This window comes from Loxodonta africana, chromosome 15, assembly GCF_030014295.1.
Source record: "Loxodonta africana isolate mLoxAfr1 chromosome 15, mLoxAfr1.hap2, whole genome shotgun sequence".
In the NCBI taxonomy this organism is placed as follows: domain Eukaryota; kingdom Metazoa; phylum Chordata; class Mammalia; order Proboscidea; family Elephantidae; genus Loxodonta; species Loxodonta africana.
Window position 1 is genome coordinate 13,440,725 of NC_087356.1, and position 23,102 is coordinate 13,463,826.

Genomic DNA, 23,102 nt, shown 5'->3' on the forward strand with positions numbered 1-23,102 from the left:
ACACAAAGGAGTACTAAAGACTAAACGTGAAAGGTAAAATTATAAGGTTTACAAAATAAACCTATCTTTGTGACCTAAGCACAAGAAGGATTTTTTAAAAAGAAAACTTCAAAAGCACACAATATAACGCAAAACTATTTAATGAATTTGATACACCAAAATTGAAGTTTTTGTTCAACAAAAAGTACCATAAAAAGGTTAATAGAAACAGGACAGAATGGGAAAAGTTATCTGCACTGTCTAAAACCAAAACGGACCAATACTCATAATATACAAGAAACTCTCAAATCGGTAAGGAAAAGATAACAACCCAAGTAGAAAAATGGTTAAATAGGGCCCAAAAGAAGGTAACTTTTAGAAGAGAAAACCTAAAAAATTAGCAAACATTTGAAGAGATGCTCCAAATCATTAGTAACTGAGAGTAAGTACAAATTAAAACCTATTAGAAAAGCAAAAATTAAACAGCTAGATAATACACTGCTGGTGAAGTATGGACAAGTACAGCTATTCAAGAGAGCAATCCCGCAATAGTTAGTCAGAGAATAAGTGAGCGTTCTTTGACCCAGAAACTCCACTTGTGGGTATATATCCCAAATAAGGGGAAAGACATAACAATATTCATGCCTGTGTTCCTTGCAGCCCTATTTGTGCTGGCTGGGAGTGAAAGGTTATCTGGGTTCCCATTGCTGGGAGAGTAGGCAGGTAAACTGCTTTCTAATACATTATGGAGTATTGGAAAGCAATCAGCAGCAACAGATTTACATTAACTTAATATGGAAAAGAAAGAGGCCTGGATAAGTAAAGCCTAATTGAAGAAAAAGAACGAAGTAGAAGGCCTCACATTACCTGACCTCAGAACCGACCATACAGATGAGGTGGTCACAACAGCCTGGTCCTGGTACAATGACAGACACACTGACCAATGGAACAGAATCAAGAACCCAGATGTAAATCCATCCACCTATGGTCACCTGATCTTCGACAAAGGCCCAAAGTCCATTAAATGGTGAAAAGACAGTCTGTTTAACAAATGGTGCTGGCAAAACTGGATGTCCAGCTGCAAAAAAAGTGATACAGGACCCATGCCTAACACCATATGCAAAAACTAATTCAAAATGGCTCAAAGACCTAAATATAAAACCAAAAACTATAAAGATCACAGAAGAAAAAATAGAGCCAGCACTAGAGGCCCTAATATACGGCTTAAACAGGACACAAACCATAACTAACAATACACGAACACCAGAAGATTAGCTAGATAACTGGGATCTTCTAAAAATTAAATGCTTATGCTCATGAAAAGCCTTCGCCAAAAGAGTAAAAAGAGAATTTGGCTATGACATATCTGACACAGGTCTAATCTCTAAAATCTATAGGAAAATCCAACATCTCTACAACAAAAAGACAAGGAATCCAATTTAAAAATGGGCAAAGGATATGAATAGACATTTCACCAAGGAAGCCATTCAGGCGGCTAACAAACACATGAGGAAATGCCCGGATCACTAGCCATTAGAAAAATGCAAATCAAAGCTACAATGAGATACCATCTCGCCTGACATTACTGGCACAAATCAAAAAAAAAAAAAAAAAAAAAAACCCAGAAAATAACAAATGTTGGAGAGCATGCAGGGAGAACGGAACTCTTATGCACTCCTGGTGGGTACAGGCATTTTGGAAAACGATATGACCCTTACTTAAAAGGCTAGAGACACCATACGATCCAGCAATCCCACTCTTATGAATATATCCTAGAGAAATAAGAGCTGTCACACCAATAGACATATGCACACCCATGTTCACTGTGTCACTGCAATTTCACGAATTAGAGACATCTGCCACAAACAGCCAATTCTTGGGACAGGGGAGGCAGGTAGCAAGAGCTTTATTATATATACCGGTATATGGAGACAGGGGGGAATGATCTCCTCCTAAAGCTGTCTGTCTCCAGGAACTGCCATCCAGCTGGAGTTCAATAGGAAAAGGGAGACATGTGTTTTAGGAACTTGTGGAATGTCCATTCTCTTTCTCTTTGGTTTTCGTGGCCATATTTCAAACATGTTCATTTTTTTCTTGCCATTATCCCATCAGTCCAGGGGGTGGCTGGCGCTATCCTTTGTCCTTTTTGACAGGCTTAGATTGAGATCACTTGTTTTTCAAGGTCCTAGGGGAACCGTTAGTTACCATTTAACTTTTAGGGGAGTTTACAGCAAAATCATACTTGGAGACAGAGACAGGTTGGGGAAAGGCAAAATGGCGCAGGTTTTGTTCAAGATATGGCTGAGCAGCCTGTTTCAGCTGCAGCATTATTCACAACGGCAAAAAGATGGAAACAACCTAAGTGCCCATCAACAGATGAAGGGGTAAACAAACTATGGTACATACATACTCTGGAATACTATGCAATGATAAAGAACAATGATAAATCCTGGAAACATCTCACAAAATGAATGAATTTGCAGGGCATTGTGTTGAGTGAAATAAATCAATCACAAAAGGACAAATACTGTATGAGACCACTACTATAAAAACTCATGAAAAGGTTTACCCACAGAAAGAAACAATCTTTGATGGTTATGAGGGAGGGGAGGGATGGGGAGGGAAAAACACTGACTAGATAGTAGATAAGTGGTAACTCTGGTGAAGGGTACACAATACTGATTAAGGCAACACAACTTGACCGAGGCAAAGTCACAGAAGCTTTGCAGACACATCCAAACTCCCTGAAGGACCGAGTTACTAGGCTGAAGGCTGGGGACCATGGTCTCTGGGGTCATCTAGCTCAATTTGGTATAACACAGTATAAAAAGAAAATGTTCTACATCTGACTGTGGTGAGTAGCACCTGGGGTCTTAAAAGCCTGCAAGCAGCCATCTAAGATACATCTACTGATCCCATCCTGGCTGGAGCAAAAGAGAATGAAGAAAACCAAAGACACAAGGGAAAAATTAGTCCAAAGGACTAATGAACCACAACTACCACAGCCTCCACTAGACTGAGCCTAGAACAACTAGATGGTGCCCAGCTCCCACCACAGACTGCTCTGACAGGGATCACAATAAAGGGTCTCGGACAGAGGAGGAGAAAAAAGTACAAGAAAATTCAAATACACACACACAAAAAAAAAAGAAGAAGAAAAGGAAAAGACCAGGCTTGCTGGTCTGACAGAGACTGGTGAAATCCTGAGAGTATGGCCCTGGACACCCTTTTAACTCAGTACTGAAGCCACTCCCAAGGTTCACCCTTAGCCAAAGAATATACAGGTCTATAGGGCCAACAATAACACACGGAAGGAAGGTGCTTCATAGTTCAATCATGTATACAAGGCTAAATGCGCACATCAGCCCAAAAGCAAAGACGAGAAGGCAAGAAGTGACAGAAGAACTGGATGAATGGAAACAGGGAAATCAAGGTGGAGAAGGGGAGAGCATTGACGCTTTACAGAGTTGGCAACCAATGTCACAAAACAATCTGTGTATTAATTGTTTAATGAGAAACTAATTTGCTCTGTAAACCTTCACCTAAAGCACAATAAAAAAAGCAACAGATTTACATAAAGCAACATGAAGGCTTAGAGAAAAAAACATAAGTAACCAAAAGAGATATATAGCCCAATATAATTTATGTAAATTAAGTGAAGCCAAAATATTCACTTTTCAAGAACACATACAAACCAAAAGATACATGTTAATGTCATAGTTTCTATGGGAGGTGGGAATGTGAGTGAGGTATGAAGATAAAAAACACAAGAAAGATGCGCTGAATGCACAGTGATGATAGTATGCCATGAACAACTACCATCAACTCTCTTATCACTTCTCAACATTTCTAGGGCTACTGGAAAGGGTCTTAATAGAGAAAATTCATGGATGGAAATCATTAAATCCATAGGCATGGACACTGAGAAGCTCACCAGGAAATCTGAGGCTAACTACAGGGAAGCAGCGATGAGGAGAAACAAGGAGTTTCCCTTGCTTGGATACCCCACTAAGAACATCTGTCGTCTATACTGCTTCCAAGCTTGGGAATCTGCTCAAATTATTATTCCCCTGAGTTTGTCATGCTCTGTTGTCCCCGAGAACCACGCTAGGCATATCCTCATATAGCTATGCAGCAATTTGTGGATGATGCAAAGCACTACATAACAGTAAAGCATTATTACCAGATCTCATTCACTGCTCTCTCTCAATTCCCTGTACATTCTCTCAAGCCATAAGACATGACTGAGCATATAATGAGATATGCCTGGGAATTAAACAGTCCCCAAAAACACCCTATTAATTTTTACCTCATCTATTTGCTGTGAAACCAGCAATAGATGACATCCAGGCAGGTAAACATGCCATGATAGTCAATTCTATATAAGGGCCTATGTGGTGATTCAGCCATTTCAGCAGGATAAGAAGTGTGGAGAGGAGAGAGGGGGTGAGAAGAAAAAAGAGAGGAGAGACAACAGGAAGGAAAAGGAAAGAGTGAAGCCCTTGCTTTGATGTTTGAGTAAGTATTGAGTCTTTGCAAATTAATTGTGTTCAATGCTTGCTGATAAAATCGTGCACGATGGTCAATTTTGGTTTTGTTTCAAATCCTTCTAAAATGTACGATTGACTTCACTGTCTTAACTGTGGAGCCCTGGTGGTGCAGAGGTTAAGAGCTTGGCTGCTAACCAAAAGGCCAGCAGTTCGAATCCACCATCCGCTCTTTGGAAACCCTATGGGGCAGTTCTACTTTGTCCTATAAGGTTGCTATGAGTTGGAATTGACTCATAGGCAAGGGATCCGGGCCTTAACTGTGAACTTCCATGCTAAAGCTGCATATGCTTACAGCGTGACTACGGACCTGGATGACTAGGCTTAGCTTCCTGCAGACAGTGAGCACCCAGCCTCCGCGCTGAACTGTTTATTAGCAGATATATTTTTAGCAGGGCACAGATGTTTGAAAGCAGCCTCCTCCCGTAGCCTACCTCTCCAAATTGTAGAGCTCTATTGAAATGGAAAAAGGAGCCCTGGTGGCACAATGGTTAAACTCTTGGCTGCTAATCTAAAGGTCTATGGTTCAAACCCACCAGCAGCTCCACAGGAGATAAAAAACCTGCTGATCTGCTCCGGTAAAGATGTCAGCCTAGGAAACTCTATGGGTCACTTCTACTCTGTCATATAGGGTCACTGTGAACTGGAATTGACTCCACAGCACACAACAACGACAACATTGAAATGGAAACGATCTGGACTCAGCAGCCAGACAGACGGAATTCAGTCCTCACTTCAGCGATTTCCCCTCTGAAGCTGAGTCTCTCATTTCACCTCTCTCAGCAGCCACTTCGCAGTCTGTAAATTGCGGATAAAACTTCCTACCTCACAGGATTAGCATAAAGATTACATAGGACGACACCCTGCTCCCATGCTCAAAGTTCTTCCGTTGTCTGCCCTTTATCTACACATTTAACTTAAACTCCTTTGGACATCGAACGCCCTCTAAGACTCGGTCCTCGCCCTCCTATTCCTTCTATTTCTCATCTTATGTACACCGATCTTCACACTGATTCTGTGAGATTAACAGAAAAGGAAATAGACTCAAAAGAGATTAAATAATTAGAAAGATTACACAGCTATAACTGTCAGTTTCAATTCAAATCCAGGTATTTTGAATTCCAAAGCAACACTGGCAAAATGTAGACTTAGCACCAATTTTATTTTTTAAGTCACTAAGCTATGAGTCGGAATCAACTCAACCGCAGTGGGTTTAAGTACATTGTATTTACTTCTCAAGAACTTATGAGGAAGTACTATTGAGTGAAAATAGGAACAATATGTGCAGTCACGATAATTTTTCAAGTTGTCTGAAACTTTCAGCTTTCCTAGTGTCCATTCCAAACTGACTCTGTGGCAACTAACAACAGCAACATTTTCAACCCCATCCAGTTCTCTTTTGGGAAGGGGAACATATCCTTCCTCACTTCCATCTGCCTATCTCCCAAAACTCCATCCCTGGCACAAAATGTACTGAAAAAAAAAAAAACATACTGCGAAGATATTACTGACCCATCCACCACTCTACCCTGTTAGCACACAGGAGTGAAAAGATTATAGAAAGAAATTAAAATGAAAAATTACATGAAGAGTTGAAGAATAGGGAAAACCAAAGACCTCTTTACTGAGTTCATATAAGAATGTGAGCCAAAGAGAAACAGTGTACAACAGTCATTCATTATTATTTTTTTTTAATAGTTATTGAACATTTCCCTGTTGCCAAGCACTATTCTAAGCACTTAATTCTCTATTTTATTCCTCGAGACAACACTATGAGGTAGAAATTGTTATGATCCTCAGTTTACACATGAGGAAAGTATAAAGTGTAAAGTTCAGAGAGGTTCAGTAACTTGGCCGTGGTACTATAGTTACTAAGAGTGGGCCTAGGAGTCAAATACAGGCAGTCTGAATTTTGTCTAGAAACTACCAAGACACAGTCACCAAGCTTGACTAATTACTATCATAATGGTAGCCCAAAGAATCTACCTTCTCAATTTTTTGTTTAATTTTACTCATTCATTCTCTCAGGAAAATAGTATAGTACAGCATAGTATAGCATAGCTTAGTATAGGGAGCTAGGGATTAGGCATATGTATGTGCCGTCAAATCGGTTCTGACTCATAGCGACCTTATGTACAACAGAACGAAACACTGCCTGGTCCTGAGCCACACTCACAATCGTTGCTATGCTGGAGCCCACTGTTGCATGCACCATGTCAATCCATCTCATAGAGCATTTTCCTCTCTTTCGCTGACCCTCCGCTTTACCAAGCATGATATCCTTCCCCAAGGACTGGTCCTTCTCGATAACACATCCAAAGTATGTGAGACAAAGTCTCACCATCCTTGCTTCTAAGGAGCATTCTGGTTGTACTTCTTCCAGGATAGATTTGTTTGTTCTTCTGGCAGTCCGTGGTATATTCAATATTCTTAATCAACACCATAATTCAAAGGGATCATGGCTGGATTAGGCGTATAGCTGGCATGTAACTGAAAAAGCAAGGCAGAACCCAGGCCCTGTTTCACATACCTTGGAGTCTAGTGAAGGAGATGGAAAATTAACAAGTAAACAAACCAAACATTCATAGCTGCCCTAAAGGAAAATAACAGATGCCATGAGAAAGAAAATAGGGAGGATCTACTTGAGACGATGTTGAAGGCCAGGGAAAGCCTCCCTGGAAAGGGGGAACTTAAGCTGAGACCTGAAGGAAGACAAAGAACCAGGCATGCGAGAGTCTGACAAAGAGGTTTCCAGGACAAGAAATGGCAGTGGCAGTGGCAATTCAGGAGGGAGCCCAGTGCCTGTTGGGGTGGGACGGAGGCCTTTGTGGCTGAAGCTCTGTGAGAGGGAGCAAGCGTGGTATGATCTGGGGGTACAGACAGAGGCCTCATCATGAAGGTCCTTACAGAATATGATAAGGGTTTGTGGAGGTAGCCAGTGAAAGCATTTAGGCAAGAAATGAAATTACGGACTTTGGTGTTCAGAATGGATTCTGAAGGGTCCAAGAAGGGTTGCTGGGGGTAAGAGAGAAACAGGAAAAATGGACGAATAAATTGCAATAATTGTCATTTAAAAAGTAAAAGGGATCTTGATCTTGTTTTAGAGGTGGTCAGCAGAGAAGAGGCTATGGCTGATCCAGGAATAAAAAACAAAACTCAGGCAGGATCCACGAATGGTTCTAGGGAAAGAAGCAGGCAGGCTAAAAAAAACCCCAAAGCGATCGGGGAAGCTGGCAGGAGTCTAGGAAGTGAACTCCAAGAGCAAAGAAGGGTGTGTATCTTAACACATTTACCATCTTCTTTTCTGCAAATCTGGAGGGGTTTTGTGTTTTTGTTTTTTGTGTATTTTTGTTGTTGTTGTTTTGCATCCATTTTGCTTTAAACAAGACACACATATGTTTTAATAGATATGAACAGACCCTTCCTGATTTTGTAAAACAGGTTACGAAAGGAGGCTAATGGAGCATTATTTATTTTACTCTTAAATATTAACGAAGCTGACCCTTTCTAAGTCTTGCGAAGTTCAGGATCTAGGATCTCACTGTTCAGAGCCCACAGAAACAACCACCAAAAGTATTGGGAATTATTTTATGACCACAAAGGTGAGAAACATAATGGGGGCACTAACTGTTGTTAAACTGCTACAGAAGAGCAGGATTAGGAAAGAAACAGCAGTTGGGATTTGGGTTTTTTTTTTTTTTTTTTCTGGTATGACGTTGCAGAGGGAGGGGACCTGAAGGAAAGGCCTGTGCACAAAGACCGGAACAAAAGCTGCTAGTTCTCTGCAACTCGGCCCAGCCGGCCCCGTGGCAATATTTCTCCCTGTTGGCTGGCCAGCCCCAGGCTATCGCAGACAGAGTTTGTGGTCTGAGGTTAGCATTTTCTGTATATCAGGATATATGCCTTGTGTTGACTCAGGTAACTTTTGTCTCCAACAGGACTCTGATTTCTGACACTCATGTCTTTAAACAAGATGAAGGATTTGGAAAGTGATGAAAAGGGGCGCATAACCGTGGACTATGTGAAAGGAATTCTTCAACCTACGCCCACCTGTGAAGCCTGGGATCAGATCTGCAACTTCCAAGCCAAGCCTGATGATTTGCTTATTGCTACCTATCCGAAAGCAGGTAGGTGGAAAGCAGAGGTGACAAGAGGGTTAGGCAGGTAAGTGGGAAAGATGCATTAATATGGAAATAACGAAGTTGATCTCCTGGGGATGAGCAGAATACTGTTTACCAGGCAGAGGAATATGGCTAAGGCAAGTTACTCGCGGAAACCAGAAAAGGAACTGCACAAAAAATATTAAAATGTCTGACAAATTTTAAGAATTTAACTCTTCCTATGATTTTTTACTTCCCCGCCTGAAAGTAAATTCAACAGCCAAGATCAAAAGGGCTCGATTTGTTTATTTATGTTTTCCCAATCTAGGCCCGTAATGCAGATCTTGTAAAAGGCTGCTTTTGGGGTGTGAGATAGAAAGGGGATCCCAAGACTGATGTGGAAAAAGTAACAGGTGGCTCTGGTTCTGGGGTGCTGATTTCACCTCAGCAGCCCCCCAGGTGCCCTCAAGAGCCTCCCACCTCAAAGTTCTAAAACTATTCTTTTGGTTTCCACCTTCCTTATTGCTGTGTTGTACACCTACTACCTTATTTTAATAATCAGCTTAACAAAGGTGTCTGTAGAAGTAAGACCAAGTTGAGCTCAGTCACTGCATCATGTAAACTTGGGGGTGAGCAGAGGGAAATAGATCTTGACAGATAATTGTGCATACATACTAAAAACCCAGTATTCAATCCACCCTCCAATGTATACACGCTTGCTGTTTGTAAAATCAAGCTCCCTGTCAGTAACTCATGCCCTCCCACACACACACCAAAAATCTAAAGCTAAGCAGTCTCTGAGACTGTGTGTTCAAATCCCTCTTGACTTTTTATCTCTAAAGATCCTAATAAGAGATTCTGCTTGGGTGTTGGGGGGGTCCAGGGGGCTTTAATGTGGAGTATCCTTAGTCTCTTAGTCCACTGGTTTCCTATTGATCCTGACTTTCTAATCTTACTCATCAGGAAGCTGCTCAGGATGAAATTTTTCTAAATGTAAACTTCAACAAGCAGCCACTGGCTAGGATCAAACCTCACTGCCTTCATTTCATCCCTAACTCCACAACTCCATTTGGTTTTCGTCATTACAGTACAGTATTTCATAGCTAATTCCTTCTGCCCCTGCCAAATGTGAGCCTTAGGATTTGGTTCACTTCGGACTTGCATGGCGTTAGTGGGTTTTGAAAAATACAAAAAAAAAGTAAAGTGCTTGCCAGCTAAAGTAATTCATAATAATCATCACTAAAACTTTATACGTTACTAAAGGTTATTTTTATTAGCTAGAAGAAACAAACGCAGAGGATAAAAATCATAGTCTAAAAAATACCTAAATTTTTAAAACAGTAATGCCACATACTCTGAAGGAGGGAAGAAAAAAGTATTTCAGAGAATCATGGGCCTTTCAAGAAGTCATTTAACTCATCCCTGAACCTCTAAAAAAAACCAAACCAAACCTATCGCCATCTAGTCAATTCCAACCCATAGCAACCATGTAGGACAGAGTAGAACTGCCCCATCGGGTTTCCAAGGAGCAGCCGGGGGATTCGAACTGCCAACCCTTTGGTTAGCAGCCGAGTTCTTAACCACTGAGCCACCAGGGCTCCCCTGAACCTCTAGGTGGCACTTAAATTGGCCCCAATCTTAGCCCATCACGAAAATATCAGAGTAAACTATAAAACTAAATTTAAAACTACTACAAATAACGTAATTTTCTTTGAATAGATGGCTAGAGAAATCTTGGTCTTTGTCCTATTGTGAAAAAGTACTTACTTGGTGCCAGAAATATAGAAGGCCAACTCATATACGATATATAGCTATAATTATTATTTATTGTTTTCTAATCTATGCTCTTATGATAGACCTTTAAAAGTGCTGAATTGAGAGCATGAGAAAAGAGATTTATAATGACAGCTGATGCCAGAGAATGTAGAAAAAAAATCAACCCATATCTAGGTAGCAGGACTATTAAGGCTATTCCAGAAAACCATCCTAATATTGTCAGACATCCAACATGGAATTCATCAGGATTCAGCACAGGACACAGAAACATACTGAAGGTGGGCGGCCGAGGCCCTCGTTCGTGTGGGAGTGGTAGCAGTGGTTATGTACCTTCTTGGGTTGAGGGTACTGGGCAGTGGGCTGTGGAAAGCCCGCTGCAAACACTTCTATCTGAGGGAGCCACTTCCTTGGGAAGAAGGATGACCTCTACCTCCCTTCTGCCTTCCAAACCTCAGGCTAATCCATTTCATTGGCAGAATCTAAATAACATCTAGAACCTTAGGGGCAAGGATGTCCTGGAAATGCACATTTCAGCCTTTCAGCCCCTGATACAAGGGGAAAACCAAGAAGAGGGTGAAAACAGATACTGAGTGCTAATGGTGAATATCAAGCCCGGGCACTAATCATTCATTCATTCAGCCAACATATACTGAGTGCCTCTTATGTGGCAGCCCCGTGCTATCTGCTTGGAAAACAGTTTGAAAACCACATTGTCATTACTCTTCAGGAGATCACAATCTGTTGAGAAAGACCTTCAAATTCCTTCATTCTCCCCTTCTTAAGAACAATGCATCTAAGTCAATAGTACAACAAACCAAATTAATGGCTGTGACAGAAAAAAATAACAAACTGTGTATTTATCAACATAATGTCTACTCCAACTTAGCCCCTAAATTATGATAGTACCAGACATAAATAAGGAATGATGTTTTCTGAATCCTTATAAACCTAACTTTAAAATTCACTTAGGTATTCTAATAAGTATCTTCTATTTGAAGGCATACAGTACACTAAATGACTGTGCTTCTTTATATTACATGTGGACTAAGGAACAACATGGACTGAGGAGATAGTGGACTTAATACAAAATAAAGGTGATGCTGAGAAAAGTAAACGAGCACCTACTCATATACGAATTCCTTTCATCGAATTGATAATACCAGGAATGGAATCTGGTGAGTGCTGAATTGCCACACTTGACTATAGTCCTAACCATACACTTAGGATTTTTACTATCAAAAAGCCTCTCTCAAAATTCCAGGCATTCAACAGCCTCCACCAAACTGAGTCCAGCACAACTAGACGGTGCCCGGCTACCACCACCAACTGCTCTGACAGGGATCACAATAGAGGGTCTCTGCCAGAGCTGGAGGAAAATGTAGAATAAAATTCAAACCCACACATACACACACAAAATGACCAGGCTAACTGGTCTGACAGAGACTAGAGAAATCCCCAGAGTATGGCCCCCGGACACCCTTTTAACTCAGTACTGCAGTCAATCCTGGGAATCATCCCTTCAGCCAAAGATTAGACAGGCCTATAAAACAAACGATAACACACGTAGTTCAATCACGTATACAAGACTAAATGGGCACACCACCCCCGCGGCAAGGATGAGAAGGCAGGAGGGGACAGGGAAGCTAGACGAGTGGAAATGGGGAAACCCAGGCTGAGAAGGGGAGAGTGTTGACACGTCATGGGTTTAGCAACCAACATCACAATATGTGTATTAATTGTTTAATGCTCTGTAAACTTTCACCTAAAGCACAATTTTAAAAAATTCTAGGCATTCAAAAAATTACTGATGGATTTTATGATTTTGTCTCTTTTTTAAACTGTGTCTGGCCATTTCTATACTAAAGACATTTTCAAATGGAGTTGCCTTTTTTTTAAAAAAAGTAAATTATTAAAACTAAGTTAAATATTAAACGTAAATTAAATTTTTATTATCTAATTAGAAATTAATTTTATTCCACAAGGATGAGCCCAGCAGGATAATTTCATGGTAGAAAGGGTTGGTTTTTTAGGTTTATTTATTTCGTTAGCTCATGGTTATGGTTAGGAACTGCTCTGGCCAAAAAATTTATTCATAAGCTAGACACAGTCTGGCAGTTCAGATCTACAGACATTTACAGTGCTCTTGCAGCTACCTTGAATTGTTCCTGAAGCTGTAATAATGGAGGTAGCAAGATTTTGAAGCAAATAGAGAAAAGTAATGGAAAATGACCAAAAGCCATTTTTTCAGGTTTGGAACAAGCTAATGCAATGCTCTCCCCACGGACTCTGAAAACTCATCTTCCCATTGACCTGGTGCCTCCGTCCTTCCTAGAGAAAAACTGTAAGGTAAAGAACAAAAGGAATTCAAAGTCATAGTGCTCTGAACGACCTTGGCATGGTCTTCACTCAATTTCCTCTTAAAACTTCTCATCTGATATTAAAGAGGGAAGTAAAAAAAAAAAAAAAGACAGACCATATCTTCACATAAATAAATATGCAAATAGATATGAATCCTTTTCATCTTCCACAAAAGCTAGGATTAAAAGAATCCAGCATCAAAAGAAATGTGATATGTGATATATATGAAATGTATCCACTCTAACATGACTTGTCTGGGTAATAATAACTCTATATAGTTCTAAACCCATTTTTGGCTCTTCCTCTCCAACCTCCATTCCCAGATAATCTACGTAGCAAGAAACCCCAAGGATAGTATGGTATCCTATTACCATTTCCAGAGGATGAATAAAGGACTTCCTGATCCAGGAACTTGGGAAGAATATTTTGAGAGTTTTCTGGCTGGGAAAGGTGAGAGAATTCACGTTCATTCCTTCCTTTCTCAAAAATATCAAATACCCTCAAAAGACAGAATCATTTCCTTAGAGCAGCAGGGGCTCTGCCTTCTATAATATGAAGGAATCATCAACGTTACATTTTCCCTCTCTTCAGGAATTCTTTCAGTGGAATATTTGTGTTGCTTGGACTTCTGTGACTCATTGTCTTGTTCTTCATCCCTGTCTTTCAGTGTGCTGGGGTTCATGGTATGACCACGTGAAAGGATGGTGGGAAGCCAAAGACCAATACAGAATTCTCTACCTCTTCTATGAGGATATGAAGAAGGTGAGAGATGCTGTGGTCTAAAGTATTCCCATTTGACTGTAAAACATTTAAGTCTTAATGCACTGACCCCATCGGGGGCTCGTGCATTAAAACAGAGAACGAATGTTGAGGCATTTGGTTGCCTACAGTTGTCCATGCATCAAAGTGTATATGGGATACCATGAATTTATGTATCACATAGTATCACTTGCGAATTCCTGATGCCCTAGGATGCTGTACTTTTCCCTATAGGGAGATTACTACAGAATACCAATGACACATTTTCTAGGCTTTTTTTTTTCTCTCATGTGTATTTTAAAATTCAGATTACAAATGGAAAAAAAATCCCCGGCATCAGTTGTTGTTGTTGTTTGTTTGTTTTTGTCTTAAGAGCACTAGAGGAACATCACAGTTGCAAAAAACAGTTTAAAAAATGATGTGCAATAGAAAACACTAATGATTTAGAGTCAAAAAAAAATTTTTTTTAATTCAAGTCCTGGCTTTATGACCCATGTCAATTATTCTTGGTAAAGACACTTAACATCTTGGAGACTTAGTTTCCTTAAATGCAAAATGAAGATAATATATAAACCTCCAAGTGCTGTTACAAGGACTTCATAAGGTCATATTAGTGGAAGTTCACTGTAAATGGTAATCTACTCAGCTACTTTCTGTGACTCCACTAATGCAGAAATCTACGAAGATTTACAGTCTCTATTCTTCAATTTGTAATGGAAAGCCTTGGTACTCAAAAGGTGCTTCACAGACTAGCTACACAGACTCTCACAGCCCACTCCAGGCCTACTAAATCAGAATCTGCATTTTTACAAGACTGCCAGGTGATTCACATGCCCGTTAAAATTTAACATGTACTTGTCTGAGGCTCCATCACTGCTGGGCCTTAACCAGTCATTTTTACAAAATATCAAAACAGAGAATCATTTTTATATTTTTTTTGTACAGAAAAGTTATTACATTTTCAGAATTCTCAGAACAATCTATGGGTTTAACAGAACAAAATTCTTTCCTTATGTTTGTAAAAAAAAAAAAAAGTATTGAAACACTACAGAGAGTACAAAAAAATAAAAATAAAAAAACACTAAATGATAGGAAAGCTTACAAAAGTAGACTCTCATTGCCTATGTCCTGAAAGAACATACTTCAGGTATATGAGCTATTTTAGTTGAGACAGTTATCTACTCAGAGGGTTCCAGGTACAGATACTCAATTAAGGATTTTTATGGTGGGGAGCTGTACACTGTAAGGGAGAGTTTACTCTTTTATGAGATGTTCCAAACTGAGGAGATCACAGAAGAAACTGTGATATTAAATTTAGAATTCTGTAGATGATGGCCTACCATCGCATATTGCACAGCAGTGTCAAACAGAGGATACGTCTCTGGGAACAGGAGCCTTTTGTTGGGGTAGATTCTGCTGTATTATGAATGCCAGGAAAAAACTGTATTGAAACAAGGAGCTTAACTTCAAAGTATCTAAAAACCCTTTTAAATATTTATGTGATCATGTTCTGGAATGTTCCTGAGTATAGTTCACAGAAAGTTCACACTCCTTAGCACTCTGTGATTTCTAATCCCCTCACCCCACCCCCAGCTGTGTGAGGACAATTAAGCACTTTTAACATTCAAGCTTTTAAAACGGAAGGCTATTTACACATACAGCCATCAGGGTAATTCCTTCTACAGTCCCTTTTCCATCCTCCCCTCTAGAAATAGGGGACTTCCCACAGCCATAGCTCTGCAGGGTTGTGTGCCCCTCTGATAAACAGTTGTTACTTTGAAACTGGGCTCCTTTCAGAGAAACCTAAACACCTGGCCATACTGGGCACCATAGTTAGTAGCCATGGGTGCCTCTTGGCACCTTAAAAAAATAAACAAATTCTCTCCACTCCTCCTGCCACCACCGTCTACCACCACTACAAAGGCCTGGAGCTCTCATCAGTGTCCAAAACAGGCAAGAGTCTTCGTTTTCTCAAATCTTCAAACTTCTGTCCCTATCTTCTAGAATGTCTTTGTTCTCATTAGTCTACGAAATCTCCCTGTTAGGCATTTAGATGACCAAGATCCCTCCAATGAGTTGACCAGGACCTTTGTAGATACTGCTTGACATATTCCCTTCCAAGATAAAGACATACGCTGGCTGGTGAGTGGATCACTAACACTGCCCTATTGATGCTTATATATTGAAGAAATGGTTAATACTCCCAATTAATAAAAAGACACTAACATAGGCCACTATATCAAAATAAATCATATCTGGAAAGGTGAGCATTTTTAAGATTTCTTTTTCAGTTTTAACTCATGGCATGTTACTGCTTACGATCATTGATCTATTTCAACTTTCTTTTTAAACTAGTTATTTTATATGAAATCCCCACTTTTCTTTTGACTCTGATCATAGAACCCAAAGCATGAAATTCAGAAGTTGGCAGAATTTATTGGAAATAACCTAGATGATGAAGTTCTAGATAAAATTGTCTATCACACTTCATTTGATGTAATGAAGCTGAATCCAATGGCAAACTATTCATCGGTCCCTACTGAATTCATGGACCACTCCATTTCTCCATTCATGAGAAAAGGTTTTTATAATTTTTTTTTTTTTTGGTTGTAATTCTGAAAGAATTGTCTAATATTTCAGAACACTTGAGGAATTTACTTTTCTATGGTTAGGAAAAGTAAGAATTCTAAGGAATGATTCTGGGAAAAGGGTTTTAAGAGACTACTAATGAAAAGAAAACAGTTTAATCAGCCATTACTGAAGGATCAGGATGAGATTTGGGGTCTAAACCCAAACCCTAATTCCCACTTCTCGCTCCCATGCACCACAGTTCTGACGGATAAAGTGAAAATACACAGAATTACGTCAGACAAAAGAAAAAATCAATTTTATAGAGGACTCTATGCTACCAGTTAGACTCATTCATTCAACAAATATTTATTGAGGGGCTACTATATGCCAGATGCTGTCCTGTGAACTGTTCACATTAGTGAACAAAACAGAGAAAAATCCCTGCCCTCAGAGAAATTATATTCTAGCCACAAAAAAAATATGGATGATAGATGATGATAAGAACTACTGTAGAAAAAATAAATCTGGAAAAGGTAACAGAAATTGTTGGAAGGATTGAAATTAAACAATTTCAAGGAATCTTCTTTCCTTCCAAAAAACTATTGCTTGGGGCCTTCCAGAAACAGGCCCTTCTTGGCCTTCTCACATCATGGAAGCTACAGGCCTAAGCACCCATCCTGCTGTGATGTGAAAGAGGACAAAAGAGAAAGATAAGCGTGCCCCTCAGGCCTGCTGTTCTAATGTAGTGGTCTCATTCCCTCATCAATATGACCCAGTGGATGAAAGGCTCTCCCAGTCTCGTAAATCAGACAAGGAATTCTTCTGCCCCTCAGGATAAAAATGTGGCAGAACGGCAAGAGAAATATTTTGTCCAATACTGCCTCTCATGGAAGGTGCATTACACAGAAATGAAAGAATAGGGAAATGAGAACTCCCCCAGCAGCTCCTGACTCTCTCCCATGTGACTGTTGCAGGGACAGTGGGAGACTGGAAGAACTACTTCACTGTGGCTCAGAATGAAAGATTTGATGAAGACTACAAAAAAAAGATGGCTAACACCAGTCTAACTTTCCACTTTCAGTTCTAGTAAAGAAGGAAAAATGACTAAATATGTATTTGAAAGTTTATAACACAGATCAAATGAGATTGGATTCAGGTTCCAATACTAGTTTTTTATTGTCTTTCTCACTCTACTAAAAAAAAAATTTTTTTTTTAATTGATAGAGGCAGCAGATGCTGGGGGCAAAATGGAGAATGGAAGCAGGAGTGGTGAAGTGGAGGGAGAAAAGTTCATTATATTACTAGTTATAATCGTAGTATGATTGCTGATTATCATTATATTTAAGTTTCCTACAAATCATGTGCTTGTTAATGTATTTTTTTAATGCTTCAGCTGTTACATCAGACACACCAAGGTTTTCAGATGAGGTGTTGGTCAAGCTAAGTTTTAAATGCAGCACTAAAATATGTAGTGACTACATCTTCCGGGAATTTCTTGGTGCCCAAGTAACCTGCAAGTGACTCAGTTTCCCCATGAAACCTTTCAATCTCTCATCACAGCCTACATATTTAACTAGACTCACTTTTCCGCTCCTCAGACACTCAAAGGGGGGACCCTGGAGTCACCTTTAGACTCACTTCTCTCTAATGCCTTCAAAGTCATATTGTAATCTGTCAGTTTTACCCGTCAGTCTCTTCTTTCCATCCAACCACTGTTTTCCTTTATTTCGAGAGCCAACCACCTGCTTAAGAAACGTTTTACCTCCTGCCTGAACTAATGTAAGAGCTTCCTAACTCATTTCCCAGTTCATCACACTTTTGCCAAGCTTATTTTCCTAAATCATGACTCTGATTATGTTGCCCTGTACCTTAAAAACCTTTAATAATTCTGAATTTTCATAGCCTGAGAGATAAATCCCAAACTTCTTAGCCGTGAATTCAAAGGCAGTTATAAATATATGATTCCAGCTTTCCTTTTCAGCTTGATTCATCTTCCAAACCATCTCCCTGTTTCCGCAAATCAGCCTCCTCGCTAGCTCTCATCACATCTTGCAGGACGCTGCCCTCCCAGGTTTCCTTACATAATGCCTCCACCTAAAACACTTCCCTTCCCTTTCTTTCTACCTACCCAAAACATATAACACGCTTTAACAGCCACTTCAATTCCCTCCCATTCTTTCTACAAATACCACAACCCAAGAGATTGTTTGCTCCTCTGAAGTCCTCTACACTTGATAGAATAGTTTTTTGTAATTAAGATTAAAGTATATATTGACATATATTTCTATATTGTACCTCTTGTGCTTATTTAAATTTTCATTTGTTTATTCTTCCCCAAGATAGGGGCCTTGCTATACTTCATTGCACCCACACAGCATATAACATACTAAAAAATGAGAAAATATATCAGTCAAGAAAATTCTAAAAAGCTAATTTTATATTCCAAGTAAAATACTAACCATATGCTGTCAAGTTGATTCTAACTGATGGCAACCCCATGTGTTGCAGAGTACAACTGCTCTCCATAGGGTTTTCATGCCTGTGGCCTTTAGGAAGCAGATTGCCAGATCTTTCTTCTAAGGCACCTCTGAGTGGGTTCGAACCACTCATTTTTCAGTTAGCAGCCCAGCACTTGACCACCAGTACCATCCGGAGACTACATTGCAAGCAGACAGTCTCTATAGCTATCATCTGTAGTGCTGTCTGATATGATAGCTACTAGCCACCTGTGACTCCTTAAATTTAAATTAATTACAATTAAAATTCAGTTACTCATTTGCACTAGACAATAAAAATCCATATTAGACACTGAGGATCATAAAACATTTCAATCATCAGAGGAAGTTCTATTTTCCATCAATTCTTTGAACTTGGTATTCTCATTTTACAGATGAGAGAACTAAAACTAAGGTTCAGAGTTATTAGGCAAATTGCTCATTCATATACCTGGGAAACAGTCAAATCCTGCTTCGAACACAGTTCCAGTGGTGCGAAGGCTGAGTATTTAGCTGCTCACAACTGAGTCTCCTTTCCTGGTCCTGTTACAGTTTCAGCACTAGGTGTCCATTCTGATCATCAGCTAACTGCAGACTGCCCTGTCCAGTCCCTCAGCCAATGAGAACCCAGTCTGGCAAGATGTTGGCCTTTCCCATGCATAATTAAGTGAAGCTTAAAAATAGTACACTCCAAGGGGTACGACATTCTCGTTATCTAAATGTTCTGAGGTAGACAGAGCCCTAAACCCATAGCAACCTCCCCATTCAGTGTCCAATCTTTCATCTGCCCTTTATATGTCAGTCTCTGTATATTGTATCTCTACAGTTCCCCCTAAAATTGGGCAAGGCAGGGATCTGAAAGAGCCTCATGTGGATGCTGGTACTCATACTAGTATGCTGATGCTCATACTACCAGTCTCCAGGATTTCAAAGTTCACCCTCTACCCTGTGACCCTGGATGGGATTCACACAATGGAATATTATTTAGCCATAGAAAGAAATGAAGTTTTGATACATGTTATGGCATGAATGAATGTTGAAAACATTTTTTATTTTAAACTGAATGACAGTAAAGACTCTACGAGCTAAAGGTGTAAGGTTTTAAACATTTTCTATCTTAATATGATAGTTTATTTCTTCTATTTAGCTGTTTTATTATGTTTTAGTTAGGTTAGTTGTTTTTAGGAAGACAACTCAGGAGCGGGGTGATTAAATGTGAGTCCAGGCCATGACCCTTGGACTTTTGACCTCACATTCAGATTGCTACCTTTATCTTCCTATAAACCACCCTCTACACTCCTAGCAAGTAAAATCAATCCCTCTGTTTTGGGTACTTTGCCCAGCCTCTCTATGCCAACTCAAATTAGCCTTCCCCCTTATCCTCTTCTCTCTAGTCTTTCTGAAGCTGGTGGCTGTTGTTGTTGTATGTGGTCGAGTCATTTCAGACTCATAGCAACCCGATAGGACAGAATCGCCCCATAGCCTATAATCTTTATGGGGAGGAACCCTGGTGTTACAGTAGTTAAGCCCCGGCTGCTAACCTCAAGGTCAGGGGTTCCATCCCACCAGTCACTCAGAGAGAGAACAATGTGGCAGTCTGCTTCTGTAAAGATTTATACCCTTGGAAACTCTATGGGGCAGCTCTACCATGTCCTATAGGGTTGCTTTAAATCAGAATCAACTCAACAGCAACCGGTTTGTTTTTTTGTTTTGTTTTGGTTTGGTTTGGTTTAATCTTTATGGAAGCAGATCGATAGGCCTCTTCTCCTGCAGAGCACCGGAAGATTCAAACTGCCAACCTCTGGGTTAGCAGCCAAGCACTTAGCCATTGTATCACCAGGGCTCCTTAACTGGTGATTAACATATTATATTCAGGATCATTTCCATTTCAATAGAGAATTACAATAATTCACTTAGACTTTGGGACCCTCCTGATACATCAAGTCTGAATACAGGGTACACACTCTGTGCTTTGTCAAACCTGAGCAATAACTATAGACCCTTGTGGAGGAAGTCCGGGCCTAAAATATTAATGAAAATTAAAGTGCAGGTTGTGATGGTTAATTATATATGTCAACTTGGCTAGGCTATGGTGTCCAGTTTTTGATCAAACACTAGACTCTGTAATGAAGTAATTATATGTGATTAAATCAGTTCGCCTTCAATAAAGCAGATTACCCTCTATAATGTGAGTCGGGCTCAGCCAATCAGTTGAAGGTGTTAAGAGCAAAAAGGGAGGTTTCCCTAGGGTGTTCTCTGCCTCCAGACTATAAACAGACATTTTGCCAGGACTCCTTCACTCTTCACTCTTCCTGTCCCTAGCCTGTCACCTGAGCTACACATTTTGAACTTGCCAGCCTCCCACAATCACTTGAGTCAATTCCTTAAGATATAGATAGATAGACAGACAGACACAGACATTTATAGATTTATAGAGATATACATATCACTAGTTCTGTTTCTCTAGAGAACCCTAAAGCACAAGTGTAGAGATGCAAGAATTAAATTAGTGCAACAAAATATCCATATGATGATACTATGTAAAACAATTTAAAAAATTCATATTCCTTAGCAATGTTAAAAGGAGATTTGGTGTGACTGAATGGTCTTGGTGAAGGGCCAATAGATGTATAACTTTTTTAAAATAACATATACTAATTCCAACTTAAATCCAGTGTTGTAAGAAATAATAGCTCACTTTAGGATTAGAAATACACCAAAGAAATAGGAAAGAGAAAGCAGATGGAAATTTCTGAGATGTAAATTAAAATAAGATATGAGATGTTTTAGGTACCTCTACTCTATCCTTGTCTCACATATATAAAAATAGTGGTACAATTGAGGCTTTTAGATGCACTGAGATTTGCCACAGAATCCAGTAGGTTTAAAAGTTAACAATTTGTGAAGAGGACCAGGTCTTCTACTAGTAACATTAATAACTTCGTTCATCTTCAGAGAAGAGGCCAGGTGTCTCTGAGTGCAAAAAATACAATCATGTGTAATAGTGAATAGCATCTTGAGATCTGAAACATTGTCTAGAGTAGCCCTTCACCCTAAGGAGAAGAGGATCACCTGCTGGACTTCAGGTGACCTACAAATAGCCACATTTCATCACACTGTCAACCAAAATGGGGCTCGCCCACCAAAGAGTGTCCAGAAGTACTTCCTTTATGGTCTGAAAAATCTAATTGGGAAAAGTATAAGAAATAGATACAGACATTTAGAGAATAAAAAAAAATACAACACAAAATCAATATTGTACAGACTCCATTATCAGACTAAAACTCAGTAGAATTAAAAATCAATAACAAAAAGATATCCCCAAAATACTGCTGTTTAGAAATTTTAAAAACACATTTTTAAATAATACATGAGACAAAGTTCCTAAATCATTATAGGAACTAGACCATATTTTAAACTGAACGACAATGAAGAGTCTACAAGTCAAAGCTTGTAGATCCAGCCCAAACAGTACTTAGAAGGAAGTTTGCAGCATTACATTCATACATTAGTGGGGGTGGAGGGGAGAAAGATTAAAATTAAGTCTGCAACTAGTCTCAAAAAAAACGGAGAAAGTAGAAGGAAGGAAATAATAGAGATATGAGGGACGATTAATGAAATAGAAAGCAAAGCTACAACATTGAGGATCCATAAAACTAAAGGCTACTTACTGGTTGGTTCTTTTTTTAAAAAGCACTCATAAAAGAGACAAAATTCTGACAATGAACAAGGTATTCATTACCTAACGATAGTAATCTTTCCCTGAAAATCTTATGATCTAAGTGAAAATACTAACAGGAACCTTATTCCCCATTATTTTTTTAATAGACTTTATTGCAGGATTACTTTTTCCACATTATTTTAAATGGGAAATAGTATAATGTATTACACAGAAACCCAATGGCTCCAACTACTTCCTAAAAACAACTAACCTAACTAAAACATAATAAAACAGCTAAATAGAAGAAATAAACTATCATATTAAGATAGAAAATGTTTAAAACCTTACACCTTTGGCTCGTACAGTCTTTACTGTCATTCAGTTTAAAATAAAAAATGTTTTCAACATTCATTCATGCCATAACATGTATCAAAACTTCATTTCTTTCTATGGCTAAATAATATTCCATTGTGTGTATATACCATATTTTGTTTATCCATTCATCTGTTGATGGGCTGAATAAATTTTTTATTGTTTTATTGTGACAAAAATATATATAACAAAACATTTGCCAATTCAACAGTTTTACATGTACAATTCAGTGGCATTGATTACATTCATCATGTTGTATGTTCATCACCACTATCTGTTTGCAAATTATTCTACCACCACTAACAGAAGCTCAGTGCCTCCTAACCAAAGACTCCTCCTTTCCCCCGCCTTCCCCCTAGTAACTACTAATAAACTTCAGTTTCTATATATATATTCTATATACTTCCATAAAGTGAGATCATACAGTATTTGTCCTTTTGTGACTAACTTATTTCACACACCATAATGTTTTTTCAAGTTTCAT

General features: G+C 39.2%; 2 protein-coding genes across 12 annotated transcripts in view; one reads left to right on the plus strand and one right to left on the minus strand.

Annotated features, from left to right (window-relative positions):
* Positions 1–23,102, minus strand: part of LOC111751558 (uncharacterized) — a 360,216-nt gene that overhangs the window by 287,417 nt on the left and 49,697 nt on the right. The window lies entirely within an intron of this gene.
* The window catches only part of LOC100662119 (sulfotransferase 1C4), a 31,127-nt gene continuing 16,303 nt past the window's right edge, over positions 8,279–23,102 (plus strand). Inside the window, exons 1-8 of one of the 6 annotated variants that reach the window (XM_010593582.3) lie at positions 8,279–8,398; positions 8,500–8,653; positions 11,452–11,577; positions 12,651–12,748; positions 13,084–13,210; positions 13,428–13,522; positions 15,920–16,100; positions 17,065–22,178. In XM_010593582.3, coding sequence (XP_010591884.1) covers positions 8,500–8,653; positions 11,452–11,577; positions 12,651–12,748; positions 13,084–13,210; positions 13,428–13,522; positions 15,920–16,100; positions 17,065–17,177 — 894 coding nt within the window. In that variant the 5' untranslated portion in view covers positions 8,279–8,398 and the 3' untranslated portion in view covers positions 17,178–22,178. Of the gene's footprint in view, positions 8,654–11,451; positions 11,578–12,650; positions 12,749–13,083; positions 13,211–13,427; positions 13,523–15,564; positions 15,892–15,919; positions 16,101–17,064; positions 22,179–23,102 lie in introns of those variants that run through there. The other 5 variants (XM_003413620.4, XM_064268590.1, XM_064268588.1 and 2 more) reach the window with 5 other exon arrangements.